This window comes from Penicillium concentricum (assembly GCF_028827145.1).
Source record: "Penicillium concentricum strain IBT 3081 chromosome Unknown utg000001l_segment0_segment0, whole genome shotgun sequence".
Classification (NCBI taxonomy): Eukaryota; Fungi; Ascomycota; class Eurotiomycetes; order Eurotiales; family Aspergillaceae; genus Penicillium; species Penicillium concentricum.
Genome location: NW_026622754.1, coordinates 7,649,033 through 7,665,263, shown reverse-complemented (window position 1 = coordinate 7,665,263; position 16,231 = coordinate 7,649,033). Strand labels below are relative to the sequence as shown.

The 16,231-nt window shown below is 49.0% G+C and overlaps 9 protein-coding genes across 9 annotated transcripts; 5 read left to right on the top strand and 4 right to left on the bottom strand.

Moving 5' to 3' along the window:
* Window positions 1-44: 44 nt before the first annotated feature.
* On the bottom strand, window positions 45-1,668 carry N7517_002953 (Zn(II)2Cys6 transcription factor; the record flags this gene model as incomplete). The annotated part of the gene is made up of 4 exons (XM_056720683.1): window positions 45-707; window positions 796-933; window positions 980-1,549; window positions 1,612-1,668. The coding sequence occupies 4 exons, from the start codon at window positions 1,666-1,668 to the stop codon at window positions 45-47; spliced, it is 1,428 nt and encodes a 475-aa protein (XP_056584818.1).
* A 978-nt stretch (window positions 1,669-2,646) lies between these two features.
* N7517_002952 (uncharacterized protein) lies at window positions 2,647-4,737 on the top strand (the record flags this gene model as incomplete). Its single annotated transcript, XM_056720682.1, has 1 exon — window positions 2,647-4,737. The coding sequence occupies one exon, from the start codon at window positions 2,647-2,649 to the stop codon at window positions 4,735-4,737; it is 2,091 nt and encodes a 696-aa protein (XP_056584817.1).
* Window positions 4,738-5,322: 585 nt separating this feature from the next.
* On the bottom strand, window positions 5,323-5,991 carry N7517_002951 (uncharacterized protein; the record flags this gene model as incomplete). Its single annotated transcript, XM_056720681.1, has 1 exon — window positions 5,323-5,991. One exon carries the CDS (start codon window positions 5,989-5,991, stop codon window positions 5,323-5,325), a length of 669 nt encoding a protein of 222 aa, XP_056584816.1.
* A 65-nt stretch (window positions 5,992-6,056) lies between these two features.
* N7517_002950 (uncharacterized protein) lies at window positions 6,057-7,106 on the bottom strand (the record flags this gene model as incomplete). The annotated part of the gene is made up of 3 exons (XM_056720680.1): window positions 6,057-6,855; window positions 6,923-6,966; window positions 7,065-7,106. 3 exons carry the CDS (start codon window positions 7,104-7,106, stop codon window positions 6,057-6,059), a joined length of 885 nt encoding a protein of 294 aa, XP_056584815.1.
* A 354-nt stretch (window positions 7,107-7,460) lies between these two features.
* Window positions 7,461-7,973, top strand: N7517_002949 (mitochondrial 37S ribosomal protein uS8m; the record flags this gene model as incomplete). The annotated part of the gene is made up of 1 exon (XM_056720679.1): window positions 7,461-7,973. The coding sequence occupies one exon, from the start codon at window positions 7,461-7,463 to the stop codon at window positions 7,971-7,973; it is 513 nt and encodes a 170-aa protein (XP_056584814.1).
* A 266-nt stretch (window positions 7,974-8,239) lies between these two features.
* N7517_002948 (uncharacterized protein) lies at window positions 8,240-8,938 on the top strand (the record flags this gene model as incomplete). The annotated part of the gene is made up of 2 exons (XM_056720678.1): window positions 8,240-8,245; window positions 8,636-8,938. The coding sequence occupies 2 exons, from the start codon at window positions 8,240-8,242 to the stop codon at window positions 8,936-8,938; spliced, it is 309 nt and encodes a 102-aa protein (XP_056584813.1).
* Window positions 8,939-9,104: 166 nt separating this feature from the next.
* Window positions 9,105-10,435, top strand: N7517_002947 (uncharacterized protein; the record flags this gene model as incomplete). Its single annotated transcript, XM_056720677.1, has 3 exons — window positions 9,105-9,680; window positions 9,763-10,311; window positions 10,370-10,435. 3 exons carry the CDS (start codon window positions 9,105-9,107, stop codon window positions 10,433-10,435), a joined length of 1,191 nt encoding a protein of 396 aa, XP_056584812.1.
* Window positions 10,436-12,030: 1,595 nt separating this feature from the next.
* Window positions 12,031-12,894, top strand: N7517_002946 (uncharacterized protein; the record flags this gene model as incomplete). The annotated part of the gene is made up of 1 exon (XM_056720676.1): window positions 12,031-12,894. One exon carries the CDS (start codon window positions 12,031-12,033, stop codon window positions 12,892-12,894), a length of 864 nt encoding a protein of 287 aa, XP_056584811.1.
* A 1,161-nt stretch (window positions 12,895-14,055) lies between these two features.
* On the bottom strand, window positions 14,056-15,596 carry N7517_002945 (Major facilitator superfamily domain general substrate transporter; the record flags this gene model as incomplete). Its single annotated transcript, XM_056720675.1, has 4 exons — window positions 14,056-14,669; window positions 14,730-15,076; window positions 15,131-15,411; window positions 15,465-15,596. 4 exons carry the CDS (start codon window positions 15,594-15,596, stop codon window positions 14,056-14,058), a joined length of 1,374 nt encoding a protein of 457 aa, XP_056584810.1.
* Window positions 15,597-16,231: the final 635 nt, after the last annotated feature.

Genomic DNA, 16,231 nt, shown 5'->3' with positions numbered 1-16,231 from the left:
GAGTTGGCTTGCACTCATGGTAGTTCAATGCACTTGGTTTGGGATCATAAGACAGTATGATAGTTTTCTGGCTGGGCGGCTGCGTAGATCTTTGAAAATTGTCCAAGCCTGTTTAAGATCCAAGAGCTTGTTACTGGATCTGCAACTTCAAATGCCACGCGGAGAGGAAACCCCATTCGGTATGGACCCATTACTCCCACACTGTTGTATTCGACTGACTTGCAAATTCGATCTCTGAAATAGGCAACCATGGCTTCATGCTCACCGGGATAGCCACAGTTTTTCAAAATTTCATGGATGATTACCATGTAGGAATAGTAGCCGCAGTAGATCGTTGCATAGCTCACATCTGTATATGTGAGGATAATCGGATATAGTTCATCCCCAGTTGAGGAGATAGTTTCGGTTGGCGGTGGTACGATTTGAGAAAATTTCTCATACCATATAGCCAGTTTCATTTGTATCTGGAGGGCTTCGGACAGAACTTCTGAAATTGTTTGTAGAGCTTCAGCACTTGTGGCGTCGACATGTCTCAAGCTATACAGCTTATGCACAAGACTCGGAGAATATGTGAAATATGCAAAAAATAGTTCGATGCTGTTGTGCACTTCTGGGGGCAAGTTTGATGTGTATTGCTGTCGCATCTTATCATGCCACTCATTGGATGCTAAAAAGCACTCCTCGCCGGAGAACATTGAGTGCATCACCTATTCGAATATGAGCAAATATTCCAAGTCGCAACTGATTTTATAATGCTTCTCAAAAGGATTAGGCGAGTCCATGGTTCAAACTTACAATCAATCCTCGAGCAGCTTTTAGTAACGTTACATCAAGCTCAGTGTTGTATCTATCTGGCCCTCGAATCCGTACCAGCTGGCTGAGCCCTTTGGCATGCTTCATCCACGACTCTGGGTTCTCGGTATCTGTGAAAAGCTATATATGGTCAGGCACTGACAAATTAATCACTCCGAGAGTGGACAGTATTTACCTCATACATGCATAAGAGTACTACCGCACAAAATATGTGAGACGATAGACTTTCTGCGGGTGTTTCGAGCGATTTGCGGAGCCCTCGCAAGGCTTCCCCATAAGCTGATCGGGCATACGACACCATTGGGGTATTTTGAGTACTACGCCCAAAATGATGTGCCGTGAAAGACCTTATAGTGGCATCCAATACCCGATTTTGGCCATAAATGGAAGGAAGAAACCCAAACCATCTGACCACAACATGTGTTGGACTAGGGGTGTATGGCTGAGAGAAATCGTCAATGAGAACACAAAGATGTTGCACAACATTCAAATCCATGGAAATAAGAGAAGATGGCTTCTCTCTCTGGGCCAGAGACTGGTAGATTGGCTCAAGATCATTTTCAGAATTCGAGGTTGCGCTCTTAGGGCGTGTTCCATCCTTTTTATCATTCCTTAGATTGGGTTGACGCCGATCCCGATATGGCTTTCCAGTAACGAACTTGAAGCTGCGGTCATATCCCGGGCAAGGCTCCCCATACTTGTCGCATTTTGCACAGCCAGGAAGTCCTTGATCACACTGTGGGGCTATTAATATGGCGTGGACTTGCTGACCAGAGTCTATGCAAATAATCCACTCACCTTGACTCGGCGTTTAACACAGAGTGAGCAGCCACTGCTCCGAGGCACACCAACCATTATGAATCATAAGTTCATGTCAAATTAAAGAAGCTAAAGGAGTTGGAGAAACTTCGTATAACTAGGAAGAACAGGTATCATCACGTGCATCGGACATGTCCCGAGATACTCTCATTGGCTGAAAGGTATAAGTTGCATGAACTTGTATAAAGTTGACGAGTATACGGAGTACGGGGTAAGTAATTGGCCATTTGCCTTGAACTAACTGTGTGATGTGCATGTGATGCGTAGGAAAGCCACAAGTCTCAATCTATTTTCCAACGTTAATTGTGAGATTCGTATTTCTTGGCTATGCTATTATTATCACTTTCACATTTCCCCTAAAGCCAGTATACCCCACACTGCTACATATGCCTTGGATATCAGCTATATACGTAGGTCATATAGGTACTGAAACTACTCCAAGTTTCACAAATAGAACCCAAGTTGGGGGAAATTCAAGTTCGGAGCGATCTGTGTTAATAGGCTGCCTCAGGCACTAAAAGGCCCCTTACTCAAGCTCCACTTGTAAAGGTGTCCAGAGACCATGTTTCAGGCCTCCAAGGGGTTTCAGTACGCCATACGGAGAGTACTGTAAGATTAATTAAACCCCTCAAGGATGAAATCACCTGTCACATAGAAATGAAAACCCCTGAGATGGGGAGTTCTGTAACTACGAAAGTACGGAGTACAACGTAAGGCGTTGGCCTATTGGATACACTAGGCTTAACTAGCGTGTATGTATGTAATAGTTTCTGGATCGGCCCTTCTTCACACCTTGTGTCCTCTTGTCTCATACCAATTCTCTATTCAACTTTGACGCGTTGAACCCGAACCCTACTGGGAACATGCAGTGGGACCTGCCTGTATCCGATTAGACACAACAATCCCGTTTCCACCTGATTTTAGGAGCACCCCTGTGCTCTGCAGACGCGTTTCCCGATTCCCCTCGATTCCATACCCGCCCTTGTTCGACTGACGTACCCTCTGTGAGCGATAATGTCCGATAACAATCCCCATCACCCTGGAGTGCGCAGCTTGTTAGCCAAGTTCGAAGGCCAAAGCCCCATCGCCTCTCCGCCGCCTCGTGGCCGATCCCCAGCTACATCAGACTCATCAGGAACAGTTCGGCAACTGTCTAAGGTCCGGGCTAGCTTTATCACTGTGGACGGAGTCGTACAGTCGAGTCCTGCTTCGCCGTTGAGGAAAACAAGTGGGCGCAGCGACAGTCCTGGAATGTTTGGACCGAAAATCAATTCGGGGGATGCGGAGTCTGGTCGACACACTACGATCTCCCCCACCCCGCTCAGTCGCCTAGACCACACACAAAACGCGACTATGGAACAGATAATGGCCGAGGGTCGACCAGAGGAAGCCATTGAAACCAAGGCTGAACGGAATCAAACTGCCAAGGAGGACCCTGCAGCCCACACCGAGACTGCATTTCAGTTGCGAAACACCCCACCAAAGCAGACAGAGGAGCCCATCTCCACGGATTCCAAGTCGACAAGCTCTGACACTCCCTCGCAAAAGTCAAATTCATCAGGAGCAGTCAAGAGGAAGCCTTCTTCCGTTGGGTCTGCCCGCAGTGCAACGAGCAAGTCTGTGCCAACTACTGCGGCTTCAACTGGTGCGAAGCCTGCTGCTCACAATACAACCTCCAAGCCCACAGCTCGCGAAGTGGCTAAAGAGCGTGTCAACTCTCTGGCCCACAAACCGAGTCGTGTCTCACTGAATCCCAAAGCAACAGCACGGCCAGCCCGTGGCTCAGCACCAACACAAGATACTTCAAAGCCACCTACCACAGGTGTGTCCAGCAAGCCAGGAATGAAGTCGCCACCTAAACCTGCCCGTGTAACTGGTTCGATGCACACCTCAACCCAAGCATCTGCTGCGAAGCCAGGAAGCACAGGGGCTCCGAGCACTCGCACTACTACCAGTGCATCAACCCTTCAAAGGAAACCTTCGACCCTCAAAAGCGCAACTGGAGGTCAGTCGCGTGCCACTACTCCTAGTACCAGCATTCGCAGACAAGCCTCTCGCCCATCGTTGCCCGCTCAAGCAGCTCATGACACAAGCACTAAGCCTGTCAATGAAGGTTTCCTCGCGAGAATGATGCGGCCTACTGCCAGCTCTGCGAACAAGTCCCACCCTCAGGAAAAGACTGATGCAAAGCCTGTCCCCAAGACAACATCTGTTTCAAAGGCCCCCCGGTCATCAATTGGGAGGGTGCCAGAGCGTAGCGTCCCCCACGCGAAGCCTAAAAGCACCGCCCTTCGACCTCAGACTCAGAAGTCCCAGGCCCTGAACAAGGAACCTGTGCCACAGAAAGATGGACATAAGCCTTCCCAAAAGAAGCAGGAAAGTGAGAAGGAGAACATCGTGGAGCCTATCACAGCCAGCCCGAAGGAGCCTGCAACAGTGGAACCCGCCCCGGTTGCGGCTGTGGAACAAACCGAGGCTGTTTCCAAGCCAGTCGAGGAGACCGCTTCCCCTGCTCAGGTTGAGGAGTCTACCCCGGAAATTGCCATTGTATCTGCTGAGCCAACCGAGAAGTCGATTGATGTGCCTGCGCCGGTCATCGAGGAGACAGTGGCTGAGATTTCTTCTGACCCCGTCACAATCGAAGCTGCTGCGGAGGTGCCGGCTGAGCCCATTAATTTCAACGAAGCCAAGGCTTCAGCTGAAGCTGAGGTGGATGCTCCTGTTGAGGCCCTTATTGAACCCATAGCTGAGGATGCCGAGGAGGAGAAGGCTGCTGAGACCACTACTGCAACCGAAGAGACTGCCGCAGAGCCCGTGGCAATCCCAACGGCTGACGATCAAGTGAAGGTCGTTGAGAAGCAAGAAACCTTGGTGTCCGAACCCGAGGTGCTTGAGTCTCCGGAATCAACAGAGGTCCATGCCGAGGCTGAAAAAGAAGATGATGTGCCAGTAAAGGATGCCATTGTCTCGGAGATTTTGGCAGAGGCCGCAGAGGAGAATCCCACAGAGGCCAAGTCCACTGAGCCTGCCCCTGATGCGCAGCCCACAAATGAGGTTGAGTCCAACAACGTCGCCATCGATATTGCCACTCTGTCATTGCACTAGACGCTCTATATCAGAACTACACCATGTTTATCTGAAATGGATTTCGCTGGCCCATCTCCGCTTCTGGTAAATTTTGGAATAACCTTTTAATCTTCTCTGATCATATTCTCACCATTTTCTTCTATCTCACCAAACGTGAGCCTCTTTCCATTCATCGAGGCTTGCCCCCGACTTTTTCACCATCCATTCTTCCGTGTCTCTTTCTTACTCTATGCTAGCATTTTTAAACCTGTCAGTGTTTTGGGTTGTTGATTATCCTTTGTTTATCTCTTGCATACTCTGTACCAATTTCGTGAGCATATTATTCTTAGCGCTTAGGGGCATTATCCAATTTAGCATCTTGATTCATCAATATAGCGGGGCTCGAAGCTTTTATACTACTAGTTTCTCGGTTCGTATCTAGCAAGCGCTTCATTTTCTCATCAAATCGAGACGCTTAACAACATTCTTATACTGATTCGTGCTCTCATAGGACTGCGCAGCAGCCGGCCTAGTAACAGCAAGCACTCAAGGTGATCATGACCAGCAGAGATCTCTAACAAGAAAGAAAGATGTAGAATCTCAAACCCCCACCAAAAAAGAGCCTCAAAGTTTCCTCTCGAGCTTCTTCAAAAACCTATTCATACCGCCTTCCAACCGCTCTGCTCTATCCTCCATTTTCCTAGGCCGTTGTCCAGGGTTCTTCATGGCCTTCTGTGCATATTTCTGATGGTGAGAGCTAGCCTCCACCTCAGTGGGTCTATACAACTGGCTATGGATATCATATTCAGAGCCAGCACGCTGATGTTGCTGTTGTAGTTGTTGCTGTTGTAGTTGTTGCTGCTGCTGCTGTTGCACCTGAGTCTGGTCATAGGAGTAGTTCGAGAACCCACCTACCGGCACCGCCGATCCAGGCTGATACTGGGGTGGCGACTGGGCCTGGGCCTGGGCAGCCCCATAAACCTGATGGTCATATAGATGGGCATTCGGATCCTGCGGCGGCGGGGCGAAGGACATTGAGCCTGACCGGCTTGTGCTGTACTGTTGGGCTCCCTGCCCGCCGACGAACGACTGCGGGTATGAAGGGACAGGCACTCCAGGGCTGTGGGCCGAGGATCGAGCAGTGGGGAAAGTGTTCGAATGTTGTAGTCCCACACTGGGCGGAGGAGAGGCGAATGCTGACTGTGTTGAGACTGGAGGGCCTGCGTATTGCAACCCCGGTGTTGAGGGGGGCGGGGATGCAAATCCGCCCACACCTGGTGCGCCCCCCATCATTTGGTTCGGGGGTGTATATGGAATGCCGCTGTCAGCTGCCACAGCGGCTGCGAGGCCGGTGCCGTTCATCCCATCCACTGGCGGGGGGTCTTCTCGCGGTATTGAATCGGCTCTGGGGCGGCTGGAGCGGCTGGATTGTATGGGAGCGGAACGAAGCTAGCTGGGTCTTTCTTTTCCTCGGCGAGGGTAGAACCAGCACTTAACCGTTGGTCAACTTGGGGTCCGCTTGGAGGGGGTGGGGGGAAGCTGCTGGTTGGTGGAGTCGCCTGCTGCACTGGTGCAGCTGTGCTTGTGGGCTCTGATCGTGAGTTGCGTGTTTGACCGTTCATGTAGGCTGGGTCGGAGACTGCAACAGTCTCAAGTTGCTGGACTACAGAGCTCATGGTATCCTGCGGTTGCGGAGCTGGCTCCCGGTCTGTCTCGACCTGGTCATTGGATAGAAGCCGGACGACAGTGTCTAGAAAGTCGGTTGCATCTTCTTGGGTCCAGAAGTAGATATCCAATGTATGCAGGCGAGCGAAATCCCGCAATTCTTTGGGGTTGTCGCGGGGGTCTCCGCTGGGCAGACGCCACTCATGTTGAGGGGCGTCATGTGCATATTGCTGCTGGGGCGAGGTCGTGTGTGCATCAACTGTTAATGTACACAGTGTCGGGAATTGGGCAGAGTGTCTTATATGAACATTGTTCAAGCCTCCACAAAATGCATCCTGCTCTGGAGAGCCAGGATTATTGGCGATTTCCATCCGAGCCTTGTTCTGAAAGGCATCATGGTAAATATAAACATAGGAGCCTTTATCAAAACGGTGTTGATATGGTAAAGGTCTTCGGGTCGGCTCTGTGAAGTAGTAGTGGATATCTGCAAAACTATTCCAGCTGTTAGACACAATCGGAGAACTGCATATCGACCTGTGGGGAAGTCAGTTCAACTCACACAGTCACAAGACGCTCTTCGCCCGCTGATGGTGGCATTATTGCCTGACAATTCAAAGTACGGAATGCAAGTATATAAGATGGCAACAAGTAGAGGGGAAAAATAAAAAGAGGAACTTACGTTTATTATTTATACGTTAGACTGAGGGGTATTCAACCTGTGAAACGCCAGCATCAACCGCCATGCAAGCTGGGCGCTTAGAAGATGTATGGATGTGATGTGATAGGGCGGTACTAGTACCTAGCCATCACATATATCCGCTATGGGCGAGAAAGTACCGGATACCTGGACCAGACCGTGACCCGGAAGTATAGTTTATCCGAAAATTTCCATCATCGCATCTTCAGGCGCTACAACACCTCCTGCCGTGTCTTTGCTTCCCCAGACAATTGCAGTCCATTGTGGTCCCTCTTGGTCTTCCCATTCGTGTATCTGGGATCCCTCGCCATTCTTTCTCTTTCGAAATTGATCAATCCCACTCTTTTTCTTTTCCGAAAGGCCGCCGGTAGAGCTTAATTGCTGCCGTCGCGAAATCAAGATGTCTCTCGTCAACCTTTCCGCCGTCTGCTCCCACTTGAACAATGCCACCAAGGCCCGCCTCGCTCTCACCTCTATTCCTAACAGCAATCTCCACCTGAAGCTCTCCCTCGCCCTCCAAAATTCCGGCTACATCTCCTCCGTGGTTCGCGGAGGCCCGACTCCTCCTCCAGCCCACGGCATCCTCGGTTACCCTGCAGCCAACGATGAAGTCGAAGGCATTGAGCCCATAACGCGCGATAATGTCGCCTCAAGGCGGCTGTGGCTGGGCCTGAAGTACTGGCAGAACGAGTCCGTCCTGGGCAAGATCAAGATGATCAGCAAGCCCACCCGACGGGTCAACATTGATGTGGAGGGACTGCGCCGAGTTGTGCGTGGCGAGGAATCCGGGTTTGTGGCCGGACTTCGCTCGCCGGGTGAGAGTCTGTACCTCTCTACAGACCGAGGGATTCTGGAAGCTCGCGAGTGTGTTGAGAAAAAGCTTGGTGGACTGGTTCTGTGCCGTGTGCTATAAGTCTGCGATTGTCCTAGTGGTTTATCCCTGATTTGGGGAAGCTACCCACCGGGGAGATTTGTTTCTCTTCTTGCATTTAATTTGGAGTTTGTTGGTTAGTCGCAGCGCTTTCTCTTTTCGAGATTAGTCTTTTTGTGACTGTTGGGATAATACCTGGGTCAAGGATCTGTATATTAGATGTCTGCGTATCTCGCATTCTGTGTGCTCTGCTAGTGATTTTGCAGCTGTCCTCAATGTGACACAGTGTATAGATTATGACTTGAAATATGTCCGTACTTCCCTTCCATAGATGTGCTTACTACAAGGTAGTAGTAACCCTTGATAGGTTGGCTTTATAATTATACTGATATCTCATTTCCAGTCTCCCAAGTGTTGGGGGATATGGTGCAGGTGAATAGTATTGCGAAAGGCCATGGCCAGATCGTAGGGCAAGTTAAAATAGTTGGCCGCTTATGAGGTCTGTGTCCTTGACGGCGTAATCCCAATAAACTAATCTATGGGGCTAAGAAATATCTGAAAACATGTCCACGGTGTTTATCAGATATCCCCATGATCCACCCCGTAGCCACTCCCTAGTTATCTTCCTGTTTGACCCCTCTATCTTTTGGGCCATCCTTTACGCTCTCTTCCTTCTTCTGACATCGTCTCATTCACCCTACAAGATCACCTTGCCCTCTCATGAAGTCTTTGTCCCCCTGACCCATCCAGTGATCGTTGGGCATACAACTACCAACCATCGAGCGATCAGAGAGGATGAGTCGAGCCCAGAAGCGTTGTGGCCAAAATTGAAAGAATTGGAAGAGTTGGCCGAGGATCATTGCATCCATCCTGGACTACAAGATGTGCTGGATCTATTGGATCCTACTGACTGTGTGGATGAGGAAGAAGACGATGGGGAGGAAGATGAAGATGAAGAGGGATACGAGGAGGAGGACGAGGATAATGCTCATCAAGCACAACCATAAGAGTCGTCCTTGGGATTGAACTAGACTGTGGCTTAGGCATTAAGAATAAGAGACAACTTCAAATCTGGATGAATTAAAGAAAAGGATCTAACTATTCGAGTGGCCTCTCTCTAGTGTCATTTCCAATATCATTTCAGGTGCTTCTTAAGGTGTTGCAGTAAGTTTTATGTCGCATGTAGTTGTGATGTCGCACAGTTGTGCCTATCCAGTCCGAATTTCCCCCACATCAAAGTCTCCGTACTCTAACACTCAATCAATCTCCATAATGACCGACACAGCGAAGAAAGTAATTATATCTGGTGGCACAGGCTTTGTAGGCTCGGCCATAGTGCGAGCTCTTGCAGAACAACACCCAAACTTTGTCATCGTCGTCATCGACCAAAACCCCCCACGACCCGAGCATGTCCTACCAGAGAGGACTAGATGCATGCAGGTGGATATTACTTCAACTAAAACATTGAGCAAGTTATTCGAGACTGTGAAGCCAGATATTGTTGTCCACGCTGCTGGAATCGTCCCAGATCTAGCCGATCGGTTTGGCCGCCGACTTGAACGGGAGGTATGGAAGATCAACTTTGAAGGCACACGAAGTATTCTGGGTGTATCCAAGCAGAGTGGAGTTGAGGTCTTCATATATACGAGCAGTTGCTGCGTGGTGATCGACGATACACGTACCGCCCATCCTAACATAAATGAAGAATGGCCCTTGGCATTTAGGTCAACCATTTATGGAGAGTCCAAGGTTGGAACTACCAATTCCCATCAGCAGGATTATCGCTATCGGTAGCAAATAAGTTGCTAACACGCTTTCATATGGTACCCAGGCTGCTGCAGAAGCATTCGTTCTAAAGGCCTCGAGCAGCAAAATGGTGACATGTGCCCTCCGGCCATCGGTGCTTTGCGGACCAGGAGACTACCAGCTAGTACCAGCTATTCACGCATGCATCGCCAAATATGAAACCACTTTTTTGATCGGAAATGGCTTCAATTTGTGGGATATCACTCATGTCGACAATGCCGCCGATGCTCACGTTCTGGCCATAGAGAATCTGCTGTCATCCCGTACTGCTGCAGGCGAGGCTTTTTTCATTCAGAATAACGAGCCTATTGTCTTCCGTGATTTCTGTCTGGCAATCTGGGCGCATTTTGGGCACGTCCCGCCTTTTCAAATGCATATCCCAAAGAGTCTGGCTTACTTCGCCGGGCTGGCGTGTGAAACTGTCACCTGGTTGATGGGAACAACAACAACTTTGAGCCGTGGGAGTGTACAAGATGCATGTGCTATTCGATATTGTAGTGGCAACAAGGCTAAGGAGATTCTGGGGTATGAGGCGCGCATTGGCATTGAAGAAGCCATCCGTTTGAGTTGCGAGGTAAGCAGATATCACGAAGACAACATTTTCTATTGCTATACTCACTAACGCAATCCAGGGTTATGCTTGTCGTCTCGGCGTAAAATTGCCCGTCATCAATAGTGGAAGCCGGCAAAAACAATAACATGCCACGTTGATGGAGAATCACATCGAATTTCCGGCTCCCTGGCAAATGTCTAGGGTTAATGATACCCTGGAAATACTCCGATGATTTTCTGGGGCTTGAGAGGCGCCCCTTAGTTTGAATTACTTCATCATACCTCCTATGGCCGTTCAGAGTATGGTCGATAACAATCCTGCTAGGCAACCTCGACCTTGGAAGCATAGACATTGGGCTTCTTGTTGGGCTGCAAGGGTAGATCGTATGCCATCGGAACTGTTGAGCTCTCCACATTTGAAAACCTTGATATTGAATTTTCTCTTTGTTTCACCCAAATCTCCAGAAGGGTCCCCAGAAGAGAGACATGGCCCATGCGGCTTATTGCATTGGGCCCCAAAAAGCCCAAGTGCCCAACGCGGATTAACTACGCGCGTCACGGAAGTTGCATGTTACACCTACCTCAGGTCATCTTTACATTTCTTCTAGGACTTTCGAGGGCGCAGATCACATCTTCTATCTGCACATTTGGGTATCCATAGGTCAATGATGTCCAAGACCAGAACCCCTGTCCTTGCATTTTCTACCCAACACCAGCCTTGCTGCCCGAGGCTCTCCCCCAATACAAGTATCGAACGAGAATGAAGGTGGTGCGGCATCCAGTGTGTTGGGGCTTCGCCCCTAATTTGTGAAGATCGAGGTTTTGGAGGCAATGTTTGCCATGCCATCGGAGTCATGCTATGCACTTCCAGAGGCGTCTCACGGCGCCTCGGCTGCCAACGAGCTTTGCACACCGGTCCTATTCTCGATCGATCGAGATCTTCAACGTAAACGGCAGGGAACGGTTCATGTTCTGTTACGCAATTGGTTTCGTTGAAATCAACAATGCCCAGGCAACACAGGCCTCATCTCCATAGATTTCATCTCCACCAACGCCACTGGCGTAAAGTCCTCTAGCGCGGCTCTCAATCCAGTTACTTTGCCGTTGCAGAAACCTAGGGCTCTGATCTCCTTGGTCAGGCACACTTCAATTCGTCGGACCCGGGTAGAGTGACTTTCCAAAAAGGACTATAATACCTGCCCTTTGCTCGGTGTTTGTGGACTCCTCAGCAACGCATTTACTAGATATATTCTTTCCCTCGCTGCTCTGAAACTTATTTCCAATTCTTATATAAGGCTGTGGTATTACCCCGGCTTACTTTCTTCATGCTTCCTGTCCTTCCTCACCCACTGGCGGCTGGATCAGTCTACCCATTCTCTTTGCCAGCAAGTCTCAGTTCTTGTGCAAGCTCTATCAACTCTAAAGTTGATACTCGGTCTCGCCATAGGTCAGCAGAATCAGCATTGCCATTCCCTCCTCTATTTCCGTGTCAAGAGTATTGGAATCCGAAACTCATGCTCCGCAGCAGCACCATGGCTCAGCACCCTATGTATGGAACTCCAGCAATCTCTCCGGTGGTCTATCAAAGGTATTTTTTGGTCATCGTTCACTTCATTGCAAACTCCTCCCAAGCTATTATCGACAAAACCCACTTTCGTTCCCTTTACTAAACGGTAAAAGGTCACCATCTACTCCTCACGGATATGGCTACGGAGACGATCGTTCAGCGCCTTTCCGTCCAATGGATTCTAACCATCAGACCCATTACCACGGAGCTCCAGTCCCTCTGGATAGCCACAACCACTTGATGGGCCCACCCACACCACCTTCGGGACGTTTATCCTATCCTCCAGCTGGACAGGCCCACCCACCACCTGGGAGTTATGAATGGAGCCAGCCAACCCACCTGCCTCGAGAATCCCTGAGGCGGGACCCTGGAGCAATGAACCCCCCGGAAAGCCCGGAGTATGTCATGGAAAGAAACAGCCAGCGATCTGCCGAGAGATCCAGAGGAAGCCCACACTATCATGCCCAGAGACGGACATCCAACCGGGATGAATTTGATGGCCCGCATCAGTTCCTGGAGCCACCTTCTCCACAGGCTGTTGCTGCCCAGGATAAAGAGCTCCCCCAGCTCCCTACTAACCTCGATGCCGGCGAGCAAGACAGCATCCTCCACAAGGTCAACGACCGCCTGTCCCAGTGTGCCTATGATTTCATCGCAAAGTACCAGTTCCGTGTTCCTATTGAGCAGGACAAGAGACCCGTCAAGGTTCCCTCGGACCGCGAGTGGACTGAATGGGTATACCTCTTGAAGCGGCTGGCCACCACACGCCGCATCCCAGCTCATCTCTTGTACAACCGCCAAATTAAACAGCTCATCACTGTCCTGGAGAACTCCCTGGAGATGCGCCATGCTGCCAAGCACCAGTCTAGGCCAGTCAAGGATGACCGCAACGTGCTGCAGCTCATCTCTGCGGGAACTCAAGTCGCAAAGATCCTTAGGGATTCTAGCGCCATGCAGTTTCTCGATTGTCTTTATGTTGACACCGAGAAATTGATCCTGGAGCGACGTGGCCGTCGTGTAAGATTCGCAAACCCTTGAATCCACTGGATTGAGAATGGCCGTCTTTAAATCCCCGATTGGATGCCACTGTCCTGTTTCTGTTTGTCTTTCCATGGAAGTCCCATGGATTATCCTTTTTTTTCCTGCTTTTCTCTTCTTTTTTTACGACTCCCTTTGGTATACCCCATTGTCAAGTTCGAACCCCTTGGAGGAAAGGTACCCTGGAGCCTCGGTGATTTCCAGGACAAAAGCCCACGCAGCTACGTACCCAGCCCAGATGAAGGGATGATTGAAACCAACCCCCAGTCAGGCTGGCAGGAAAATAATCGTCCGGCTCTCACACATCTCCCCCAGATCTATGTGTCAGCCAGCAGTACGAAAGGAATCAGTAATAGGGCGGTGGTTTTGTTGGTTTTCTCGGTTTGATTTCTATTTTTATTCTGGCGTTCGGGTTGGTTTGTCTTGATATGTTTATGCTTCTTACGTTTTCACCTGTGCCACACGACCATGTTATGCTTTCGGTTTTTTGTTGTATGCAGCACGAGATTATGTCTGTGATTTATGTTATGTCTCTAATTTGACTCGCTTGGGTGGTCCAGTTCTGCTTTTTCCTCTGCTGATATTCCATACATTCCAGGTTTGGAGCTGCATTGTTCCTCATGTCCACCAGTATAGTCCCATGGCTCTACTACAAGTTCACATAAACTTGAACTGTTCGAAGGGCCAAAAAAAGAGGCTGAATATGGAGGGAAAAGAGGCAAAAAATATAGTCTCCCTGGGAATCGAACCCAGAACCTTTCCGGAACATCTGCTAATCGCATTTGTTAACGGAAAATCATAACCGCTAGACCAGGAGACTGTTAGGCCACTTGGACCAATTGATGGAAGAGACACCCAGTTTTGACATTATTAACTAGAATGGTCAATACCATACTATACAATCGATGTTGAGACATCGAATTGGCATTCACACCCAAGACTAATAACTAGTTGGAAATTGGATAGTTAAATATAGTATTAGTAACCAAGAAGTGGATCCAGGTGAGGGAGTTAGAGGCATATATTGTATACTAACATTCCCGTTCAATCTCATCTATATATTCAAGGCACAACTGAGCACAAGATCAATTATATTCGAACAATCACTTGGGTCACCTATTTGCTGATCCCTCTAAATATTTTATATAAGAATAGAATATTCTAGTCTTTCCCATCAGAATTGATGACCACTCTCTGTGCCTCCAAGCTACTGTTGTCTGTCTCCTCCTCCACCTCAAGCGTGTCCGAAACATTCCAATCGCCAAACACCGCGAGAAGTGTGAATGGAATTGTAAAACCCCATAGTGCAAAGCCCAGTATCATCTGATTCAAGTTGGCCCAATGAGTTGCACCGACCGCATAGGCAATCGTGCTGCCGATGGACTCCCACGATCTCAGGATGCCGGTTGTTCTCGCGATATCACCATCTGCCTGCGCTCCCTTGATCTCGGCCATCAACCAATAGATATACGTTTGCAGCACCTCGTAGAAGAACCGGAAGAATATATAAACGGTGAAAGCCGAGTTAAAGAATGGACCATCGCCCAAGTCGAAGGCGGGTGGTTCGGCCATGCGGGAGAGTTTCGTCTCGGTGATGGCGTTCCATGTCCAAGCCGCTGTGATAAAGACAAGGACGAAGATGTACACAATTTTAGATCTGGTTCCTCGAGAGAAAAATTTCAGATCGAGAAATATGCCCGTCACCACGTTGGCGGTAGCGCCAACCACAGCTGTGAGGAAAGACGCAAGGGCCCTGGAGCGGACAGTGAAATAAGCTAAGTTTCCGGTTAGCGACACCAATCGCAATTGATAATAGAGGACTGGAGATGCCCTACTAGTCAAATAGTTTCCCTGATAAGTTACACCGAACTGTCCTGCGAGGAAGACTGGAATGAGTAGCAGCATGTACTTATTCGAAAGCTGCTTCCAGATAGCGCGAGCCTCAATAGCAAGGCTTGTCTTCTTCATATAAGGGATCTTGGTGCCATTACTTCTGATGACATTCTGTGGCTGTGACAACAGCAACGCAAATGGAGCCCCGAGGGACGAGATGGCAACAAGCCCTAAGTATGTTGTGTAGGTGACCTTGCCAACATGCGCAGTGTTGACATTGAGAGCGAGGGATATCGCACCACCAACGAGAGGTCCCATCTGCCGGATACTCATCCAGATTGCAACGTAGCTAAACATAACGGTCAGTCAAATGACGACTAGGTGGTCTAGAGTTTCAACCTACCGTCCTCTTTTCTCCTCCTCCGGATATCCAACTGCAATGGCAGCCTCACTGGCCCATAGAAGAGACGCTCCAATTCCACAAAGAGCAGCTCCAAGCAGGAGAAACCACTCGTTGCCATAACGATTGTTGCAGTATAGACCTGCCGCATAGGGAGTGTAGAATGCGGCTCCGATGAACAAGGTCCATTTTGCAGTGATTTTGTTTGTGACGCCGCCGGCAAGGAAGCAGCCTACTGACATGAGTCCATAAGTCAAGGCATTGGCAGCATTGTTCAGGTAAGGCTGCACAACATGTTAGCGATAGTGCGCATATTATCAACACTTATATTACTTACCTTGGCATTGCCTCCAGCTCCAAGATTATTAAGAGCAGTCCAGATGCCGGGCTCGCAAAAGGCGACTAATCCCACAATGATAATCTGGAGTAGACATGACCGGTAGAACCGTGTCAGACGATCGAAAGCCATGATGAATGTTGGAGGTTTCTATACGGATAATAGCAGCGGAAAAGTCACTATTAGTACTACATGGCGATGGATCTGAAGGTCGCATATTTTTGAAGCAAGAGAGCACAGCACGTCAGGGTCCATCATAATCGCGATATCTTGATTTTATCTCTCGGCCGTATGGACCCACGGCTGAGGGTATAACTGGTGCTAGCTTGTATACTGGAGACAGTAGAAGAACTTTTGAGTTATGGTTAAATCGATAAGGGGGATCCTGGAAGGTAATCTTCAATATTCCGATGATAACAATGGTGCGAAGTGAGCCATTGCTCTCTAAAAGCACGTAATATGAGGGGGCATCCACGCTTCTGGGCACGGCCCGGGGGCGAAAGACTTGTCTTTTACGGGACATTTTCTTAATAATAAGGGAAATGAGGTGCAAGCTCCGTTGTAGGGCTAGTTAGTGGATGTTCTATACAATATGGGCTATAAATGGGTCACTACGGACTAGAACCAGTCAATTGAACAACTAGAAAATTAGACACCTATTTGTTTGTTGACCAAATTGTCATTGTATTAACGAATCTGGATCAACACAGAAATCCCGCTAAATTACAATAATAATGTACACCTAGATTAATCTAGGAACTTTCTCA